The following is a 17,792-nucleotide window of genomic DNA, read 5'->3' as shown; positions in this document are numbered from 1 at the left end:
TAGCCTTTGAGCAGAGCCAGTAGAGCGTACCTCTCGAGAAGGGACGGGAGGAGATAATCCTTGTGAAGATATGAACCTTGTGTAATGGTTTTGGTTGACAGATCCGTTTTGGTCTCGAGAAGACATCTGAGAAGAGAAGGAGAACATGTAAAATTAATCATTACCCTAAATTAAAAACAAAAATTAAAACCCCTAAAATCGAATCGAAACCCTAATCCCAAAATTAAATCCCCAAAATCGTTACCCTAAACCTAAAATTAAACCCTTAATCGAAAACCCTTAATCGAAACCCTAAATCGATATAACCCTAAATTGAAAAACCCTAAATCGATATAATTAGAACCCTAAATCGATATAACCCTAAATCGATATAACCCTAAATCGAAAAACCCTAAAATCGAATCGAAACCCTAATCCCAATCGAATCGAATTAAAACCCCTAATCCCAATCGAATCGAATTGAAACCCTAATCCCAATCGAAACCCTAATCCCAATCGAATCGAAAAACCCCTAAAATCGAATCGAAACCCTAATCGAAACCCTAATCGAAACCCTAATTGAAACCCTAATCGAAACCCTAATCAAAACCCTAATCAAAACCCTATTCAAATCGAATCGAAACCCTAATCGAAAACCTAATCGAAACCCCTAAATCGACAAACCCTAAATTGAAACCCTAATCGAAACCCCTAAATCGACAAACCCTAAATCAAATCGAAACCCCTAAATCGACAAACCCTAAATCGAAACCCATCTAAAAAACAACAGAAGAAGAGAGAGGAGGAGGAGATTAGTCGGAGAAGGGATGAGAGGAGGACAAGACTAACCTGAGAAGGGATGGGAGGAGGAGTAGACACCGGAGAAGAGATGAGAGGAGGAGTAGACAACCGGAGAAAGGAGTAGACAACCGGAGAAGACAACCGGAGAAGAATGAAATCGGAAGAAGAAGAGAAGTTTTTAGGGTTTGTCGGCTGCGGGTGTTGGTTTGAGCTTCGCTCAAACTAGGTTTTTTACTTATATAGGAAATTAATGGCGTCGCAATTCCAACGCAAAATTTGCGAGGGATTTACTAGAGTCCCTCGCAAAAGCATCGCAAACAATAATTAATATAAATTTTCTTATTTAGAGTTTTTTGCGACCAATTTGCGAGGGAACGTAGCAAATCCCTCGCAAAATCTTTAGGGTTTAGGATTTGCAATTGTCATTAGTGCCCTATCTTATATTATAAATATTGAATTATATCAATTTAATAATTATTAGTAATGTAATTAGTCTTAAAGGTTAAGGTTCAAGGGTTTAGGGTTGTTATTTGCGAGGGAATTGCTATGTATTGAGTCTTTTGCAATGGATTTGCGACGAACTTGCTATGGCTCTAGCAAATCAGTCGCAAATTTGTCGCAAACCTTCAATATCTAATTTGCAAAAACCATCAAAATAATTGTAACAAATTAGTCAAATTAACTTTCAAGTATATTATAAGGTCCAATGGTGTCATCATACTCTTTTCTATCATCAAACTTTCCAAAATTGTCCAATTTTGCATCTTACTCTAAACATGATGATGTTCTACACTATATCACATATATGTTCAATACATTGAGACAAATTTTTGCCAAATTGTCCAATTCTCTAACAATTTTGTGTTGCACTGCTATCTTTGATTAATAGTTTTGGATTCATCTTTTTTAATCATTAATAGTAATGTAATAAGTCTTTAGGGTTTAGGGTTTAGGGTTAAGGGTTTAAAGTTTTTTTTGCGAGGGAATTGCTATGTTTTGAGTCCTTTGCAATGGATTTGCGACGAATTTGCTATGGCTCTAGCAAATCAGTCGCAAATTTGTCGCAAACCTTGAATATCTAATTTGTAAAAACCATCAAAATAATGTTAAAAATTAGTAAATTCACCTTATGAACACATTCAAATGTATTTCAGAATAATTCTATTAAGTTTTGTAATATTTATAAAAACTTATTATCCTAACTTTGCAATGGATTTGCTATGGCTTTCGCAAATCACTCGCAACTCCATAGCAAATTTGCTATGGAGTTTGTTCTCGCAAAATCGTCGCAATGTTGCGATGGATTTGCGAGGAAAGGGACCTTCCCAGCGAATTTGTCGTAAATGCGTCGCAAATGAGCAGCGGATTTGCGACGACTGAATTCCTCGCAAATTTGCGAGGGATGTGCTATGGTTTTTTATTTCCTAGTAAATTCCTCGCAAATCCATCGCAAATTTGCGAGAGCTGTACTCCGTCGCAATGTGTCCTCGCAAAAGGCTTGTTTTCTTGTAGTTGTACATATTTGTCAAAATGACACTTTTTGTTAATCATTATTTGAGACTGTTATAAGAAAATTTGTTGGCAAAACAATAACAAAAAGGGAAACTTGTCCCCAAAACATTAATGGAAACCAATATTTGATAAATGAACATTAATAGAAAGTCATGTAAACAATAAATGAACATTTTGTTAAGAATATAGCATAATGGAAAAGGTAAAAGAAACAGTACATTTCATACTTTCATTTGAAATATATAATATTTCACATAATTTTTGTTTTTATATGTGGATGTCTAATTTATCAAATTACACTACAAAACTAACCCCTAAATCTAGAATGCTAACCTCCATAATTAATTATATCTCTACCTAAAAATAACTGTTAATAAATATTTTAACTATAATAGTTAAATAAATTATATAATCGTTTAAATCTGCGCACAAATACTCGATCTATTCCTTTTTTTTCTTAATAGTAGGGCATAAAGTCTTGTCTGTTTGTTGACCAAAAAAAAAAGTCTTGTCTGTTCTTTCTTGACAAAAGAAAAAAAAACATAATTTAATTGGCTCATATATACGCATCTATTATTATAACTTTTTATATACATTACAAAACATTTAAAAATTGATTAGAAATACATTATTTTCTATGATTTATGGTTTTTATCTCTAAAACAGTAACACTAATTTATTATTTTTCTAAGTTTACAATTCATAAGAATGCATGCATGCATAAAAAGTTTAAAGATCTATATTTTCTTAAACCAATTTCTTTTCTAAACTTGGACTAATTAGAAACGAGGGGTGCTAGTATTTTGAAGGGAAAAGTTCAATAGTTGAAACAAAATTCTCATTTAGTAACTATTATCAACTCGTACACTTTGTTTAATTTACCTTCTATAAATTTCCATTTTTAGGGCTTGTTGGTGCTGGTCTTCCGCCAACAAAGGAAATAGGAGACATTAAAAGGAAAATAATACTACTAATAATCAAATTAAGGGCAACGAGGAAGTAAATGCCCATTAATAAATACTCTCTCTGTTTTTTTTTACTTGTCATTCCAGACTAAAAATTTTGTTTTCCAATACTTATCATTTTAGATTTCCAATGCATATGTTTGACAAAAATACCAATTTTATTTCAATTATTTTAATGATTTGACCAATAAAAAAATTAGAAAATATATTAAAGAAAGAATATAATAGAACATTGATTTAGTTTCTTAATTTGGGTACAAAGCTCTAGAACGAGAAGTAAAAAAAACCGGAGAGAATATTAAATAGTCATATTAGAGGTAATATTGTTGGCCAAAAAAAAAAGGGGAAAAGGCAAACTCGTCCCTAATCTTATATACATACCTTCACCATTAATAGAAGTAGAACCATTCATTCATTATTCACTCTCAAATCTCAAGCTCATTGGAGTCTTGTGGGTTGCCATTTTTAGGTCTCTATAAATTCAAATGTTCTGTTCAATTCAATGCCTTGCCAGACATCTGTTCCCTTTGCATGTAAGAGAGATAAAGAAAGCGACAAAAGCCATAAAGAAAGGTACGACTCTTTGAAAGAGAGAAAGATAAGGTTTTCTCTTATCTTCTCATCAGATCTTTGTTTCTTTACTCTCTTTCTTTTTCTTTTCTTTTATGCTTTTTTGGTTATGTTTTTATCCTCGATTTAGAAATTATAAAAAAAAACCCTAGATTTGATCTTCCAAAGGGTTATCTTAACTGGAATCTCTCTTCTCTTATCATATATATATGTATAATCTTTATCTCTCTTGGTTCTTTGCTTCTCTTGTTATAAAACTCAGATCTGACACCAGATATCTCACTCTTGTTCCTTGTTTCATCTTGTAGATCTCTGAAGTTGGATGGATTGTGTGAGTGAATGAGGTTGGGACAAGAGAAAAGCAAAGAAACTGACAGAAGAGAGTGAGCACACAAAGGCAATTTGCATATCATTGCATTTGCTTCTCTTGCGTGCTCACTGCTCTTTCTGTCAGATTCCGGTGCTGATCTCTTTGGCCTGTCCTTGTTCTCTTTGTCTCAATCTCTCTCTCACATATACAATCTCTCTTTCTCTTTCTTGTTCATCTCCAAAATAAGGTAAGAAGATACGATCTAAACGATGGTTTGTTCTTGTGTATAGATGTTGGTTCGATCTGCTTGCATGCTCGAGGAGACCTTTAGCCTTTAAAACATTCATTATGTTTTAGGAGATGGGTATTATCGAAAAAGCTTAATCTATGAGTTAACGCGTGGTTTAGTTAGATTAGCATGGTAACCTAGTTTTTTAATAGGATGGTCCTTAATTTTTTCTCGATTTATGTATATATTATATCGTTTCTTTTTCCTCTCTGTCTCTCGAGGCGTTTTAATCCCTAGTAGTTCCCTTTGTATATATACTGTTATATATATATATATATATGTCATTTGATTCATGCGATCATATCATCTAATTTTGCGTGTTTCATGATATTTGCATTATAAGAATGAGTCGTTACTTTATTTGTTATTTAAATGGTTGGCTCGTACATTTTTATTCCATGAGGTACATGATTAGCTTATTATTTAACAAAAAAAAGTTATATGTTAGTATATAATTAGTTGTACTTAACATCTATATATATAAATAATATATTTAATTCCATGTTAAATTTGTTTACATGAATATTGTGAGAATATTCTTTTTAAGGGTTTGGTTTGTTAGATTAATTTGAGAACATGTTCCTATGCAACTGCTTCAGAAAAAAAAAAAACACGCATTTTGTATGCAAACTAATACAACCTATAATGTATGAATTTGTTGTATTAGTGCCACATGTTGATGTGTCATGTCTTTCCGCTTTTGTACTGTTAATGCTGTTGAATGTTTTAGGTGTTTGTCGAGAAAATATCAACACTAGAATTAACTTGTTGTCCTACTGTTTACACCTTTCATTTTTCTTGGGTAAGTGAGTCGTTGGACTGAAATCACGATGATTATGTGTTCAAATGTGTATGTATATATATCTTGCAGGAATAAATATATGTATCTCTTTGCAGTTGGTTATGATTGCATCTTTCTCACATCATCTCTAGGCTCCAGCTTTAATTGAAGTCCGTATTGATATTTGTGAAGCGATTGGGAAATTTAGAAGACAGTGGACTTTGTGTTTCTGTTTGATCATATGCTAACGCAAACGTGAAAAAAATAAGAAAATTAAGAGCCGAGGCCTAGTTCATTGAAAAATTAAACCATGTTTAGAAATAGAATTCGATGAAAGAAAAGAGACTAATTAAAGCATTCTTCTTTATCACCAAGTGTCCAAGTTTCATCAACAAAACTTCTTTTTCTTACAAGTCTTCCATTTTCATCCAATATATTCATTACGAGAGTCAATTGGTTTTCTTTTATGTAGCTGTAGGTCATACAATTTTAAGATCCATGTACTCAACAGTCGGATATTTTCTTGACATGTTGAGTTTAATCAACAACACCAATTATATATTATTTTAATTTATCTAGTTCAAGACATTTTCAACTCCATTTAAAGTTCTTCTTAGCTTAATTAACGGTTGTTCAAAAAAAAAAAAGCTTAATTAACTTTCTCTAATTATATTATATGGATTGATCCGTATTTTGGCAGAATACATATAGATACACTCGAACAACATTTTTAGGTTTTCATTCATCGGGACAAAGCTAGGTAATTGAAGTTAATCTTTAGATTTTTTTTGAAGTAGAAACACCTAAACATTTGGTCAAAAAATTCTACGTAATGCAATATTTAAACCATATGTGCTGCAAATGATGGCTTATTAAATTTAGCTGAATTTGGCAAATCATTTCACTCTCATTACGGTATACTCCAATCAACTATATATACTGTTTACTAGACTTGGACAGATTAATGATGTCCTACAAAATTCATGGCATGGTCGGGTTTCGGTAGCTAGTTTCGACGACCTAGTGATCCACAAAATACGAACAAATCCATGCAGTCCCATATGTATCTAGCAATTAGCCATAAAACAGTGCAATAGGCGGTTGTGAACTTACCTTGTCACCCTTCGTTTTCAGTACATATTTTGTTATAGTATGAACTTGCGTAAGAACAAACAAATTTGGCGTTAATCGTGAGTCCAAAATCATGACACATATCACAAAGTTCCTTGGATTTGTTATGTATGTTCGTTAACAATGAGTACTTATATCTTAATTAGCCGTATATAAACTCCCGAGTCCGATCCATTCATATTTGTATTTAATTTAATTATATTGATGGAAACGAATCATTGGTTCTTGTTAGCACATAACATCAAGTGTGACGACTGGTGGAACTGATATTTTTTTTTCCTCTTCTTTATAATCTTGTTACCACAAGTGAGAAAAGAGTCACCTAGGAACGAAGAATGTGTGTAGGCATATTATGGAAACCTTTTCTAACCAAGAGTGTTTCAGCAAAAAACATACTTTCATATTTAATAAACGACGGCTAGATGCAGAAAGCTTACCGAATGTAGTAGGTGAAGGCAGGACCGACCCTGAACCCAGCAAAATAAAATATGAGCTTAAGTAGAACTGCCAAAAATATCATATATTTCAATAAATGAAACAGACACCAGTTATGTATATATATAACTAAAAAAAATCTTAAGTTAGATAAAATTTTCAAATTTATTTATATATTTAAAATTTATTTAGAATTCTTCCAAAATTTACTTGGGTTCCGAAATTATAAAATCTTTCCGTGAAAGAGTTATGATAAGTGATGGTACCCGAATGTTTTGGAAAGAGAATATGAAACTTCTGAAACTCCGAGAGATATTTGAAATATTACAAAATGATATAAATAATTCCTAAAGTAGAAACTCTAGAAATGGAATAAAATATTTTGTTTAAGAAGATGTGAAACTAACGAGACAACTAAAGAGGGTATATTATGAAGAGCTAAATTTTAGAAGAAAATAAAAAAGCTCATGGATAAAGAAAGGTAAAAAATTTAGTTTTGGTGAAGCGTGTAATAGGTTTTAATAATATTTTTTGGAGTAAAAATATCAGTTGAAAAAATAAATTTTAGGTTGTTCTCTATTTTATTTACCAATCAATTTGAAAATTTTGAAAATAATATCAGCGAAAGAAACAGGAGTTGAATTTCCTGAAAACAGTTAAGTGAAACTAACTACTCTAATTTTTTTTTCTTACTATTTGCTGCTCATTTAATTTCACTTACTCTATTCTTCCTCCAATCACACATGCATTCTTTTAAATATGACTGTAAATTGGATTGAATTTGAGGATTAAACATGCAGAGTTTTCTCTATTTCTAATAAGTCATTCAGGATTTTTGGCCAATTTATTTGTCTTTTTTTTTTAATATGAAAATGCACTCGAGTTAAAGAAAATCATTCATATAAATAAATGATAGAAACAATTGGGAAAATTGAGTTTTTTTTTGTAGCTTTGTGTTGGAAAAATATGAAGCATCTATCAACGCAAGATGCAAAAAAGGAAGATTTGGTAGCTACTATTACTATTGTATGAGAGATTATCACTTTCCGATACGATCTTCCAAAGTAGGAAAAATATGGGAGAAAAGAAAAGTCAAAAAATTGTTTAAAAATTATTAAGGGCCAAGTAGAAAAGGTCACATCTTGCCTTACCAAAAAAAGACAGTTCATCGAAATTTTATCGGGATAAGTTACTATTTTTAATTAATGCGTATCCACATCAAAACATGCGTAGCATTAACGGTTATTCCACGTCAATTTCATGTCGTCCACAATACAAGAGGATAGGGGGGATTTACTCTTCTTATTTATAGTATATATCAATATCAATAACTCTATTCTGAAAACTCTTCACAACTTATTATATGGTCAGAAATATGCAAGAACACTATTATAACTAGTTGAAGAGGACTTTTATTCTGGACATAGTTAAAAAAAAAATACTTTTAATTGAAAACTGTATGAATCAGTGTCATAGCTTGTAATGGTCACTATGCATTTTAACTGAAAGCCCTTTATCAAGAAAAAAAAATTAATATATTTGATGTCAGAAATAATAATTTAATATTTTTAGAATGTCTTATATATAATTTTAAAAGAACAAATTTCACCAGCTTAAAACTTATAAAAAGAGGCATTCAATTCTTTTTTTGGATATATGTTCTAATAATTTATGCAAATCCTAATGCTAAAAAATTCCTAACCAATTTTTATATTATATTTAGAGTGATTTGTCCTCTTATTCTTTTACTAGATTAGGACCGTGCTAGAGCACGAGTTTAAATTCTTTCTATTTATATTGTAATTTTTATATAAAATATAATTTATGTGATTGTTTTTTAAAGTTGTAGTAAATAACTGAATAAAACATTATGCAATCAAATTATATGCTAAATATGATGGACCCGTTGCTAGAGCACATATTGAAATTTCGTCTGTTTATTTTGTAATTTTTATTTAAATCACTATATATGTGATTGTTTTATTTGTTTTAAAAGTTTTTTTTTTATGAAACACTATGCCATTAAATCATATGTTGAATATGACTTATGGAAAGAACGTATATTTTGTATTGATTTTGACCCGCCGTACATCGCGAATTAAGTTATTTGATAAAAAAAAAATTGTTTGTTAATTTTCTTTGAATTGCTTACTGTTTAAAATTATATATATTGTATTTTGATTGTTAATTCTATGACTTAACCCACAGTATACCGCAAATTAACTTTTTGTTACAATATTAATTTAATCAACTTAATTAGATATATCGATTAATTTAATATTCATATTATTAACAAAATAATGAAATGATATTTTACCCGTGGAGCACCTAATTAATGAAATTTCAAATTTATATTAGTATATATTCAAACACATCATATCATATAACCCTTCTTGTAATATTTTAATTTGTAGTACCCCATGAATTGTAATGTACTAATGTGTATAAACATAATAATCATCATTATAAGTATGATAAAATTAAAAGACATGAACCGAAAGATGATACCTTATCAAAAGGTAACGATAGATTATTGATATGTTTATTTTGTAGTATAATTGGAAATCACTCTTAATCCGCGGAAGAGTAATTATTTTTTTAGATTTGTTTGCCTATATATATGGTTAATTAAATATTCTTTAGAGATTTTATCTTATTCTTTCTAATATCCTGTCTTAGAGGATTTTAAATCGAGATTAACTAATTGTTATAACTCATATAACCTATATAACCTATCAAATAATCAAATAATTAATTTTATAATCTATATTATATAGTTTACAAACGAAAGTTGTGTACATCTATTTTATTATATAGGGGATATTTGCATCTTCCTAATTAGAAACGGCCATTCACTCTTTAGTATTTCTTTGACATGCTTTACTTTGGTAATAACTTAATATCTACTTTGATCATACTAGTCTTTAGAGCATCTCCAATGCATCTCTATTTTTTTCTCTATAAATAGAAAAAAATATAGCAATCTATTTTAGAGGCAAATTTGCTTCAACTCACCTCTATTTTCATCTCTAAAAATAGAGTTCCTCTAGATATAGAGGAAAAAATAGCAATCTCTATTTTAGAGATGAGAATAGAAGTGGATTGAAGCAAAAATGCCTCTATTATATAATTTCTCTGTTATAGAGAAAGAAAATAGGGAAAACCATTGGAGATGGTCTTAACCATTTTTTTACTCTTTTAACCATTCAATACAACGAGCAAAAAGCCGATCGAGTAAGAATTGAATTCAATTTCCGGATTTAGTTTCGCTTCGCTTCTTTTGGCTTCGGTCATGTTTTATTGTGCTGGCAGAGCTTATGCACATCACTTTGTTCAGATAAGGACAGAACATTTCTTCACAGTTCACTTAGTCGTCGCATATCAAACAAAGTAGATACATTTATAAATAAAATCATTTCTGCTTATAAATATAACCAGTCACAAATTTTCTTACATAAGTATTCTCACATATACTTGTAAGTATAATATAACAAAGTCTCAGAGACAATGGAGGAATCAAACCGTACTGTCTTGTTCGACAAGTACGAGATCGGAAGACTACTCGGCACCGGTAACTTCGCCAAAGTCTATCACGGAACAGAGATCTCCACCGGCGATGACGTGGCGATCAAGGTCATCAAAAAAGACCGCGCATTCAAACGTCGTGGCATGATGGAGCAAATCGAACGTGAGATCTCCGTCATGCGTCTCCTCCGTCATCCCAACGTTGTCGAGCTCCGTGAAGTGATGGCTACAAAGAAGAAGATCTTCTTCGTTATGGAGTACGTCAACGGAGGTGAGCTTTTCGAGATGATCGATAGAGACGGGAAACTCCCGGAGGATCTAGCCAGAAAGTATTTCCAACAACTGATATCCGCGGTGGATTTTTGCCACAGCCGCGGTGTTTTCCACCGCGATATCAAGCCGGAGAATCTGTTGCTTGACGGAGAAGGCGATCTCAAGGTTTCGGATTTCGGACTTTCGGCTTTGATGATGCCGGAAGGGCTAGGTGGAAGACGTAGCAGCAGCGACGACCTTTTACATACGCGGTGCGGGACGCCGGCTTATGTTGCGCCGGAGGTTTTACGGAATAAAGGATACGACGGAGCTATGGCGGATATTTGGTCGTGCGGGATTGTTTTGTATGCACTCCTTGCTGGCTTCTTGCCGTTTATCGACGAAAACGTCATGACATTGTACACGTAAGTATGCCATGATCGGGTTTTGGGTTAACCAATCCTCACCATTTATTTATTTTATTCATTTTAAAAAGACAAATGAGAACTAAAAACCAAGGCTGTCCACTTTGACTTGGATTTCCAGATTCTTCTCAATTAAAAAAAAATAAATATATTTTGTTTTGATTAGGTCAATTATTTGAATAGGACAATTTAACTTATTCCAATACCAATAGATACAAAAAATGGGTATATGATATATTCTTTAAAAGTTTGCACACACATACACTGATACACATACAAAAAAAAAATATAGTAGTATTTACATTATTTGTTCGAGTAATAGTAACTAAAAAGATAANTTTTTTTTTTTTTTTTTTTTTTTTTTTTTTTTTTTTTTTTTTTTTTTTGACGAAGGTATATTAATTGGTTATGTTATCCAAATTTCATGTCCAATAGTGACAGTATTGTTGAACCGGAATGTGAACCAATCAAAATCAAAGTATTGTTTCTTGTTTGATTTGAATCTTTTGGCGCAATCTGTAATAAAAACAGGAAGATCTTCAAGGCTGAATGCGAGTTCCCACCGTGGTTTTCCTCAGAATCTAAGGAACTAATCTCAAGATTGCTTGTACCGGATCCTGAACAACGCATTTCAATGTCGGAGATCAAAATGATTCCATGGTTCCGAAAGAATTTTACACCACCGGTAGCCTTTTCAATCGACGAAACAATCCCGTCTCCACCGGAGCCACCAGCAAAGAAAAAGAAGAAAGACAAGTACGAAGAGGAGGAAGACGACGGAGTTTCTCCAAGATCTTTCAACGCTTTCCAATTCATCACTTCAATGTCTTCAGGTTTCGACCTCTCCAACCTATTCGAGATAAAAAGGAAGCCAAAGCGGATGTTCACATCCAAGTACCCCGCGATATCCGTGAAGGAGAGGCTGGAGAAGGCGGCTCGTGAGATGAACATGAGGGTGAAACATGTCAAAGACTGCAAGATGAAGCTACAAAGGAGAACAGAAGGCCGTAAAGGGAGGCTCTCCGTGACGGCGGAAGTTTTCGAAGTTGCTCCTGAAGTCTCTGTCGTCGAGTTCTGCAAATCCTCCGGGGACACTTTGGAGTACTACCTCTTCTGTGAGGATGACGTTAGGCCAGCTCTTAAAGACATTGTCTGGTCTTGGCAAGGTGATGATGATGAAGATGAGGTTACCACTAATGATAACTGAATAATTAAATAATTCTTCATGAGCTGTAATATTTTGATTTTTGGCATGGGATGTGCGAGAGCGAGACTGTCTTATTGTGAAATTGCATATATATATATATATATATATATATATATATCTATAAAAACTTTTATAATTAACAATATAATAATATTTTTTTTTATTTTTATAAGATGGAGAACCAGAAATCAACCAAAAAATTTAAAAATCAACAATCGCGATAATTAATAAAGATTATGTAAATCATAAAAATCGAGAAGAATTTAAATATTATAGTTTAAAAAGTTTACTTTTATCTCTAAATATATTAGTTATATTTATTTTTATTTTTATCTTAATCTTAGTTTATGACTTTATACCATTATTCCTATCTCTATATAATGTATAGTTCAAATAATTAACATATATTATCATCTATAGACCTCTGACATGTCGAGTTGGTGTGAATTACTAATTTGAAAATCAAATTTTATATAATAAAAAATATAGATTACCGCTATAAAAACATTATTAAGGGATTAGTACAACTTGGAATGTAAGAAGGTATAATAATACAAGCAATAACCGGACACTCTATGTCACAGTTTCCAGTTATTTTTACCATCAGTCCTCTATATGCTCTCTCATAATCTCATTTGCAATGTGTTTAAGCGGCAAGCAACTTCTGGATGTCTTTCTGTAAAACAGCCGAAAATTTGGTTACAAACCTTGAACCAAACCACCGCTATGAACCGAAATACGAAGTATATATCCCTTAACCGTACCTCGATTTGGAAAGGGGATGTAGTGGGAGGGTACCTCTCAACTACCTTTCCCTTTTTATCAATTAAGAACTTCTCAAAGTTCCATTTAATGAGACCACCTAAGAATCCTCCTGCGTTTGATTTCAAGAATTCGTAGATGGGCGCTGTGCTCGGTCCATTCACGTCAACCTGTAGAATCTCAAAACTTTATTCTGATCTGCAACCAACCAGAAGAGAAGAGTGAATGTTTTTAGAGATAATCTTTACCTTATCAAATATAGGGAACTCTGCTTTAAACCGGGTGCAAGCGAATTGTTTGATCTCGGGATTTGACCCAGGCTCTTGGCCACCAAACTGATTGCAGGGAAAAGCTAGAATCTCAAATCCTGTAATCAGAACAACAGGAAAGGTTTGTGATGTGCTAGTTGGCTATGATGCCCTTGCTAAATGCATAAAGACAAGATTCGTAATCTAAATGAGTTATGAAGAGCTGATGGATTGAGATTATCCATCAACCCAACAAAGATACTGAATTGACTTGCAGTTCAAAAGTTGCAGAACAATTCAAATTCAATTATATTAAGTTGAACTGCGAACTAGTAACACTGGCAGTAGCAAGAATAGGACCGGAACATATTGATTGACACAAAGAATGATAGGATAGATACAAGGATCTATAGAATTAGAGGTCACCTTGGCTCTTGTATTTCTCATACAGATGTGATAGCTCTGAGTAATTTGATGATGTGAGACCACTGGTTTGTTCATGGAAACACACACAAATCTTTAACATCAGAAACCTCTACATGAACTATGAGCAGAAGAAATCGCAACCAAGAGGATGGAGAAAGGATAAAAAAGTTACCATCTTGAAGCGACATTGACGATCAACATAACTTTCCCCTTGAATTTGTTCAAAGCAACATCATTCCCATCAATGTCCTGCCTCCAAAATACAGTATGAATCCGTAAATATGAAATACTTAGAGGCGTTGATACAAATTTGAAGATTCCCCCCATTTATAGTAAAGAGGCAGACATCACACAACCCTAAAGAAAGAGTAAAAGAAGCAAAACCTTAACGGTGAAATCGTGAACGGTCTTCTCAGCAGCAGCTCTAGCTTGAACACTGAAAGGACGAGACTTGAAGAGGAACCCAGGATTAATCGGGGATTTTAGAGAAAACCCATTACTCAGATTCGCGAAATTGGATACTCCGGTGGAGAATTTGAAGGAAGGGATGACAAAGGTTGAAGATGAATTGGGTCTCAAACTGTTGAAGACTGTAGAGAATGGTGCGTAAGAAGAAGAAGCAGTCATAGAAACCATTTTGGTTACCGGAGACGAGTTTACTTTTTGTTTCCTTTCGACCACTCTCAGAGCTGTTCAGCGAGAGAGAGACTCCAGAGCCTTTTATAATAGTGCCAAAAACATTAAAAGATAAAAACAGAATTTTGAGCCATACTTTAAACCTTAATACTTCTTAATAATTTATTTTGTTATTATGTTATTTATAAAGGTTTGTAATTAAAAATTCAGTTTGTTAATATTTTAAAAAATGTTTATTGTATATAATGAATAAAATTGTTTAAACCTTTGTCAATTAAACACAATCTTTGTTATAGTTGTAAAATAAGTAAAAATATATAATTAACATGTAAAAAGAACAACTAAATATAACTAATGAAGGTTCTGAAAAACCTCTTAAAAAACAACATTCATTGTTGTAATAAGTACCTTCAAGTATTAAATATATTCAAATCTCTTCTTAGTTTTATTTTCCTAAAAAACGGTGGCTAAAAGGAAAATAGAAATTTTTTAAATAGATAAGATAATATATCTAAATATTTTATTTTATTTATTTATTAAATTTTAAAATCTATGCCGGAACTGTTATATATTTTATTACATTTGATTTTTAATAAAAACTTTAATCCGTGCTCGCAAGATGTTTTGATAAAATTTGTAGCTGTTATTTTTTTTTAAAGTACAAATTAGTTTTGATTCTAATAGATTTTATTTTTACTTTTCTACAATTTATTTTATTTTATGTGTCCTCAATTTTCATTTTTTAATTAATTATATTTAATTAATTAATTAATCTTAATTAATTAATTAATTAATCTTAATTAAATTTTTCTAATGATAATTGAATGTAATTTGTTACACATTTTAAGGTTAGTTTCATATTTGTACTTCTCAATTAATATAGTATGATTTATTTGGAATGAGAACCGAAAAACTGGACCCATATTTGGTGTTCTGATATTTTCGTTCCTGTTTGCACAAAAAAAATATATATATTTTTGTTCCAAACCCAAAATTTAAATGGAATTTGTTTTTCTTCATTTCCTTTCTCTTATATTTTAAATGGAATTTGTTTTTGTTCAGCTCCTTTCTCTTATCCTTAATTCCTTATCCTAATAATCTGACTTTGGTTTCTATTCTAAAATATGTCGTACTCAAATGAATAGTTCTAATCTTACCGGTGACAATGCCTATCCATTGTGTTTTTATTTTTATTTTTTATTGTAATACTTATTAGCAATGCTGGGCCACAAAAACAAATAGATAAGATGCGACAGCCAAATTTGGTTTTTATTCTAGCGAGTGATCAAAATTTGGGGTTTTTTTTTATTATTATTATTATTAACTTTTTGTTTACTGTTATTGTTCGAGTAATTAAGATACCGTTATAAACACAATAGCAAAGTTGTTGATATGTTGCAAACATATTTCGGTATTCGGTTTATTAGATTCATTTATATTGTTGGATATTTATCAAACCAAATGACATAACAATAAACTTAAACACCGGTAGCATCTTGGAAAAACCTTTTGTTGATATTTCTACTCTAGATTTTGGAGTGTTCTATGTTATAACTTTTGATAAACCCGCCATCAGATCTAGGAATAAAAGGACGACCACAAGTTGGATTACACATGGAAATGAACATAATTGAGAAGTGATGGGAAATAGCTAGAAAGAATGGTGATGGAAAGGAAAAATTGATATATATATTTTGTGATATCCGTTTGTGTAGAGTTTAAAAGAATTGATTTGATTTACTTAACTATTCGGTTAACAGTCCTCAAAAAACTCCATACTTAAGCATGTTTGAGCTGGGGAAATTTTAGGATGGATGACTTTCCGGAAAGTGATTGTTTAAACTATGCGAGTGAAGACAAACGCATGAAAATATTATGTAATGATTTGTAGAGTCGATAAACAAGTCATTAAAAGCTCGCGAACTTAGAAAACCGACTGTCCGATATGGATGGACCCACATGTTAAGAGTGGACATAAGACCCTTCATACGAAGATGGAAGTATTACTATCGCCCATGGAGGTTATCCTCATGAGAAAAATAGATTGTCAAAATTTTGAATCTGATTGTATAGAGCTAGTTGCAATGATGCAAAATCATGAAAAATGATCAACGTTCTCTAACCTCCTAGATGAGTTTCACCTGCTCTATACCTCCTTTCTTCTTTTCTTATTATCTTAGATTTCTCGCTCATGTAATTTGCAAGATGAGGTTGCAAAAAAAAAAAAAAAGTAATTTGCAAGTTGATTGTTTGGATCGTTCAATCAGATCGCTTGTTCTTATTGTCACTTTTGAAAACTTTTTTCCTTCTGCTTAGACAACCAGATCTGATTGGAATTTTATTTTAATTAATCTGTGGTTGATTAAAAAAAATATATAATAGAGAGAATCTAAACCTAAGACAGACTTCTAAAAAAATAATTTAAAATACTATAATTGTATCAAATAATGTTATTTTAGGAAGTGTGGAACCAGTGATATATTTGTCTATAAAACTTATTTGAGTATTATTTAAAAATATTTCTCTTTTGTTAAATGCCATGTAAAAAAGTGGGATATGTTCATTTGTGTGTGCAATTTTCCCTACCATACAAGAAAATATTTTCTTGGTCTAATATTCTTTTTCTTTTGAAGAAAATATAATATTTATGTTTTAATATTTAAAATATACATAGCCAGCCACAAAAACGGTTTTTATATGAAAGTTATGAAGATGACAATTTACATGGAGGAAATCCACAATTAGTTAAATTCTTCATTAATATGGTAATCACAAATGTATTCTTGAAGCTGTGATGATGAATCAAATAACAGCTGTAAAGATTACACATCTCAAGTTTTTAGTTTAAGTAGTTATTGTAACAAGAAAAAAAGGTGTGAAAAAAAGTGAAGACCTTTAAATAGTTTTCTCGGACCAATAAAAGAAGACACTTTTTTTTTTTTTTCGCTTATCTTTTTTTTTTTTATTGTCCTTATGGATTGAATGAATTGTACATCTGATCTCAAGTAAAATTTTCTAGTGGTTGGTTCTGTTCCTTTTTCTCGTCCCGATCGAGTTTTATTCTCCTAAAACTCCAGAATTCGGGTCTTGAAGATCTCTCAAAAGGCTCTTCCTTTTTCATATTTCTTCTATCCAGAGATGTAAGTTGCTACTAACTATCTGAATCTTTTTTTTCTTATCGATCCAGATAGTCAAATATTCGCATCTGGGTCAAATCGATTCAAACCCTTGTTTTAAACCGATTCTGAATCATGTTCAAAGTTTATGAGAATTGATTGGTTCAAGCTAGCTCCTTTCTTTGATTTTGATTGCTGAGTAGTGTTCCTTTTTTTTTTTTTGAGTTGATTAAGTCCATTGTGAATCTTGTGCACGTTTATGAGGAAGAGATTAGATTTGTGTAGGATTCTGATTGGGTCAAGCTAGGTTCTTTCTTGATTCTGTTTTGTTGAGTAGTTCGATAGGTCAACTCTAAATCTTGTACAAGTCAATGAGCTAGAAAACGGATTGTACAAGATTCTGAATTGTTCAAGCTACCTTT

At 31.7% G+C, this 17,792-nt stretch overlaps 3 protein-coding genes and 1 long non-coding RNA gene across 4 annotated transcripts in view; 3 read left to right on the top strand and 1 right to left on the bottom strand.

The window, feature by feature from the left end:
* LOC104703037 lies at positions 3,911-5,805 on the top strand. Its single transcript, XR_754123.2, has 2 exons — positions 3,911-4,038; positions 4,136-5,805. It is a non-coding gene; the product is annotated as an uncharacterized LOC104703037 (long non-coding RNA).
* Positions 10,123-12,264, top strand: LOC104703036 (CBL-interacting serine/threonine-protein kinase 16). Its single transcript, XM_010418964.2, has 2 exons — positions 10,123-10,975; positions 11,507-12,264. Exons 1-2 carry the CDS (start codon positions 10,281-10,283, stop codon positions 12,180-12,182), a joined length of 1,371 nt encoding a protein of 456 aa, XP_010417266.1. The 5' UTR covers positions 10,123-10,280; the 3' UTR covers positions 12,183-12,264.
* On the bottom strand, positions 12,669-14,322 carry LOC104703035 (phospholipid hydroperoxide glutathione peroxidase 1, chloroplastic). Its single transcript, XM_010418963.2, has 6 exons — positions 14,003-14,322; positions 13,791-13,867; positions 13,619-13,680; positions 13,193-13,311; positions 12,947-13,114; positions 12,669-12,858 (listed from the first exon to the last, which is right to left on the bottom strand). Exons 1-6 carry the CDS (start codon positions 14,252-14,254, stop codon positions 12,829-12,831), a joined length of 708 nt encoding a protein of 235 aa, XP_010417265.1. The 5' UTR covers positions 14,255-14,322; the 3' UTR covers positions 12,669-12,828.
* The window catches only part of LOC104703034 (probable protein phosphatase 2C 21), a gene marked incomplete in the record, with an annotated part of 3,391 nt that continues 2,763 nt past the window's right edge, over positions 17,165-17,792 (top strand). Inside the window, 1 exon segment of the mRNA XM_019227949.1 lies at positions 17,165-17,372.

This window comes from Camelina sativa, chromosome 7 (genome assembly GCF_000633955.1).
Source record: "Camelina sativa cultivar DH55 chromosome 7, Cs, whole genome shotgun sequence".
Taxonomy (NCBI): domain Eukaryota; kingdom Viridiplantae; phylum Streptophyta; class Magnoliopsida; order Brassicales; family Brassicaceae; genus Camelina; species Camelina sativa.
This window is presented reverse-complemented; position numbering and strand designations above follow the sequence as displayed.

Bases quoted from the DNA above. Each gene is read 5' to 3' on its own strand.
- LOC104703035 (XM_010418963.2), bottom strand. From the start codon at position 14,254: ATGGTTTCTATGACTGCTTCTTCTTCTTACGCACCATTCTCTACAGTC. The intron at 13,681-13,790 runs GTAACTTTTTTA...TGAACAAACCAG, and splicing joins GTCAATGTCGCTTCAAGATG to TGGTCTCACATCATCAAATT. The intron at 13,115-13,192 runs GTAAAGATTATC...GAGATTCTACAG, and splicing joins AGTTCCCTATATTTGATAAG to GTTGACGTGAATGGACCGAG.
- LOC104703036 (XM_010418964.2), top strand. From the start codon at position 10,281: ATGGAGGAATCAAACCGTACTGTCTTGTTCGACAAGTACGAGATCGGA. The intron at 10,976-11,506 runs GTAAGTATGCCA...TAATAAAAACAG, and splicing joins AACGTCATGACATTGTACAC to GAAGATCTTCAAGGCTGAAT.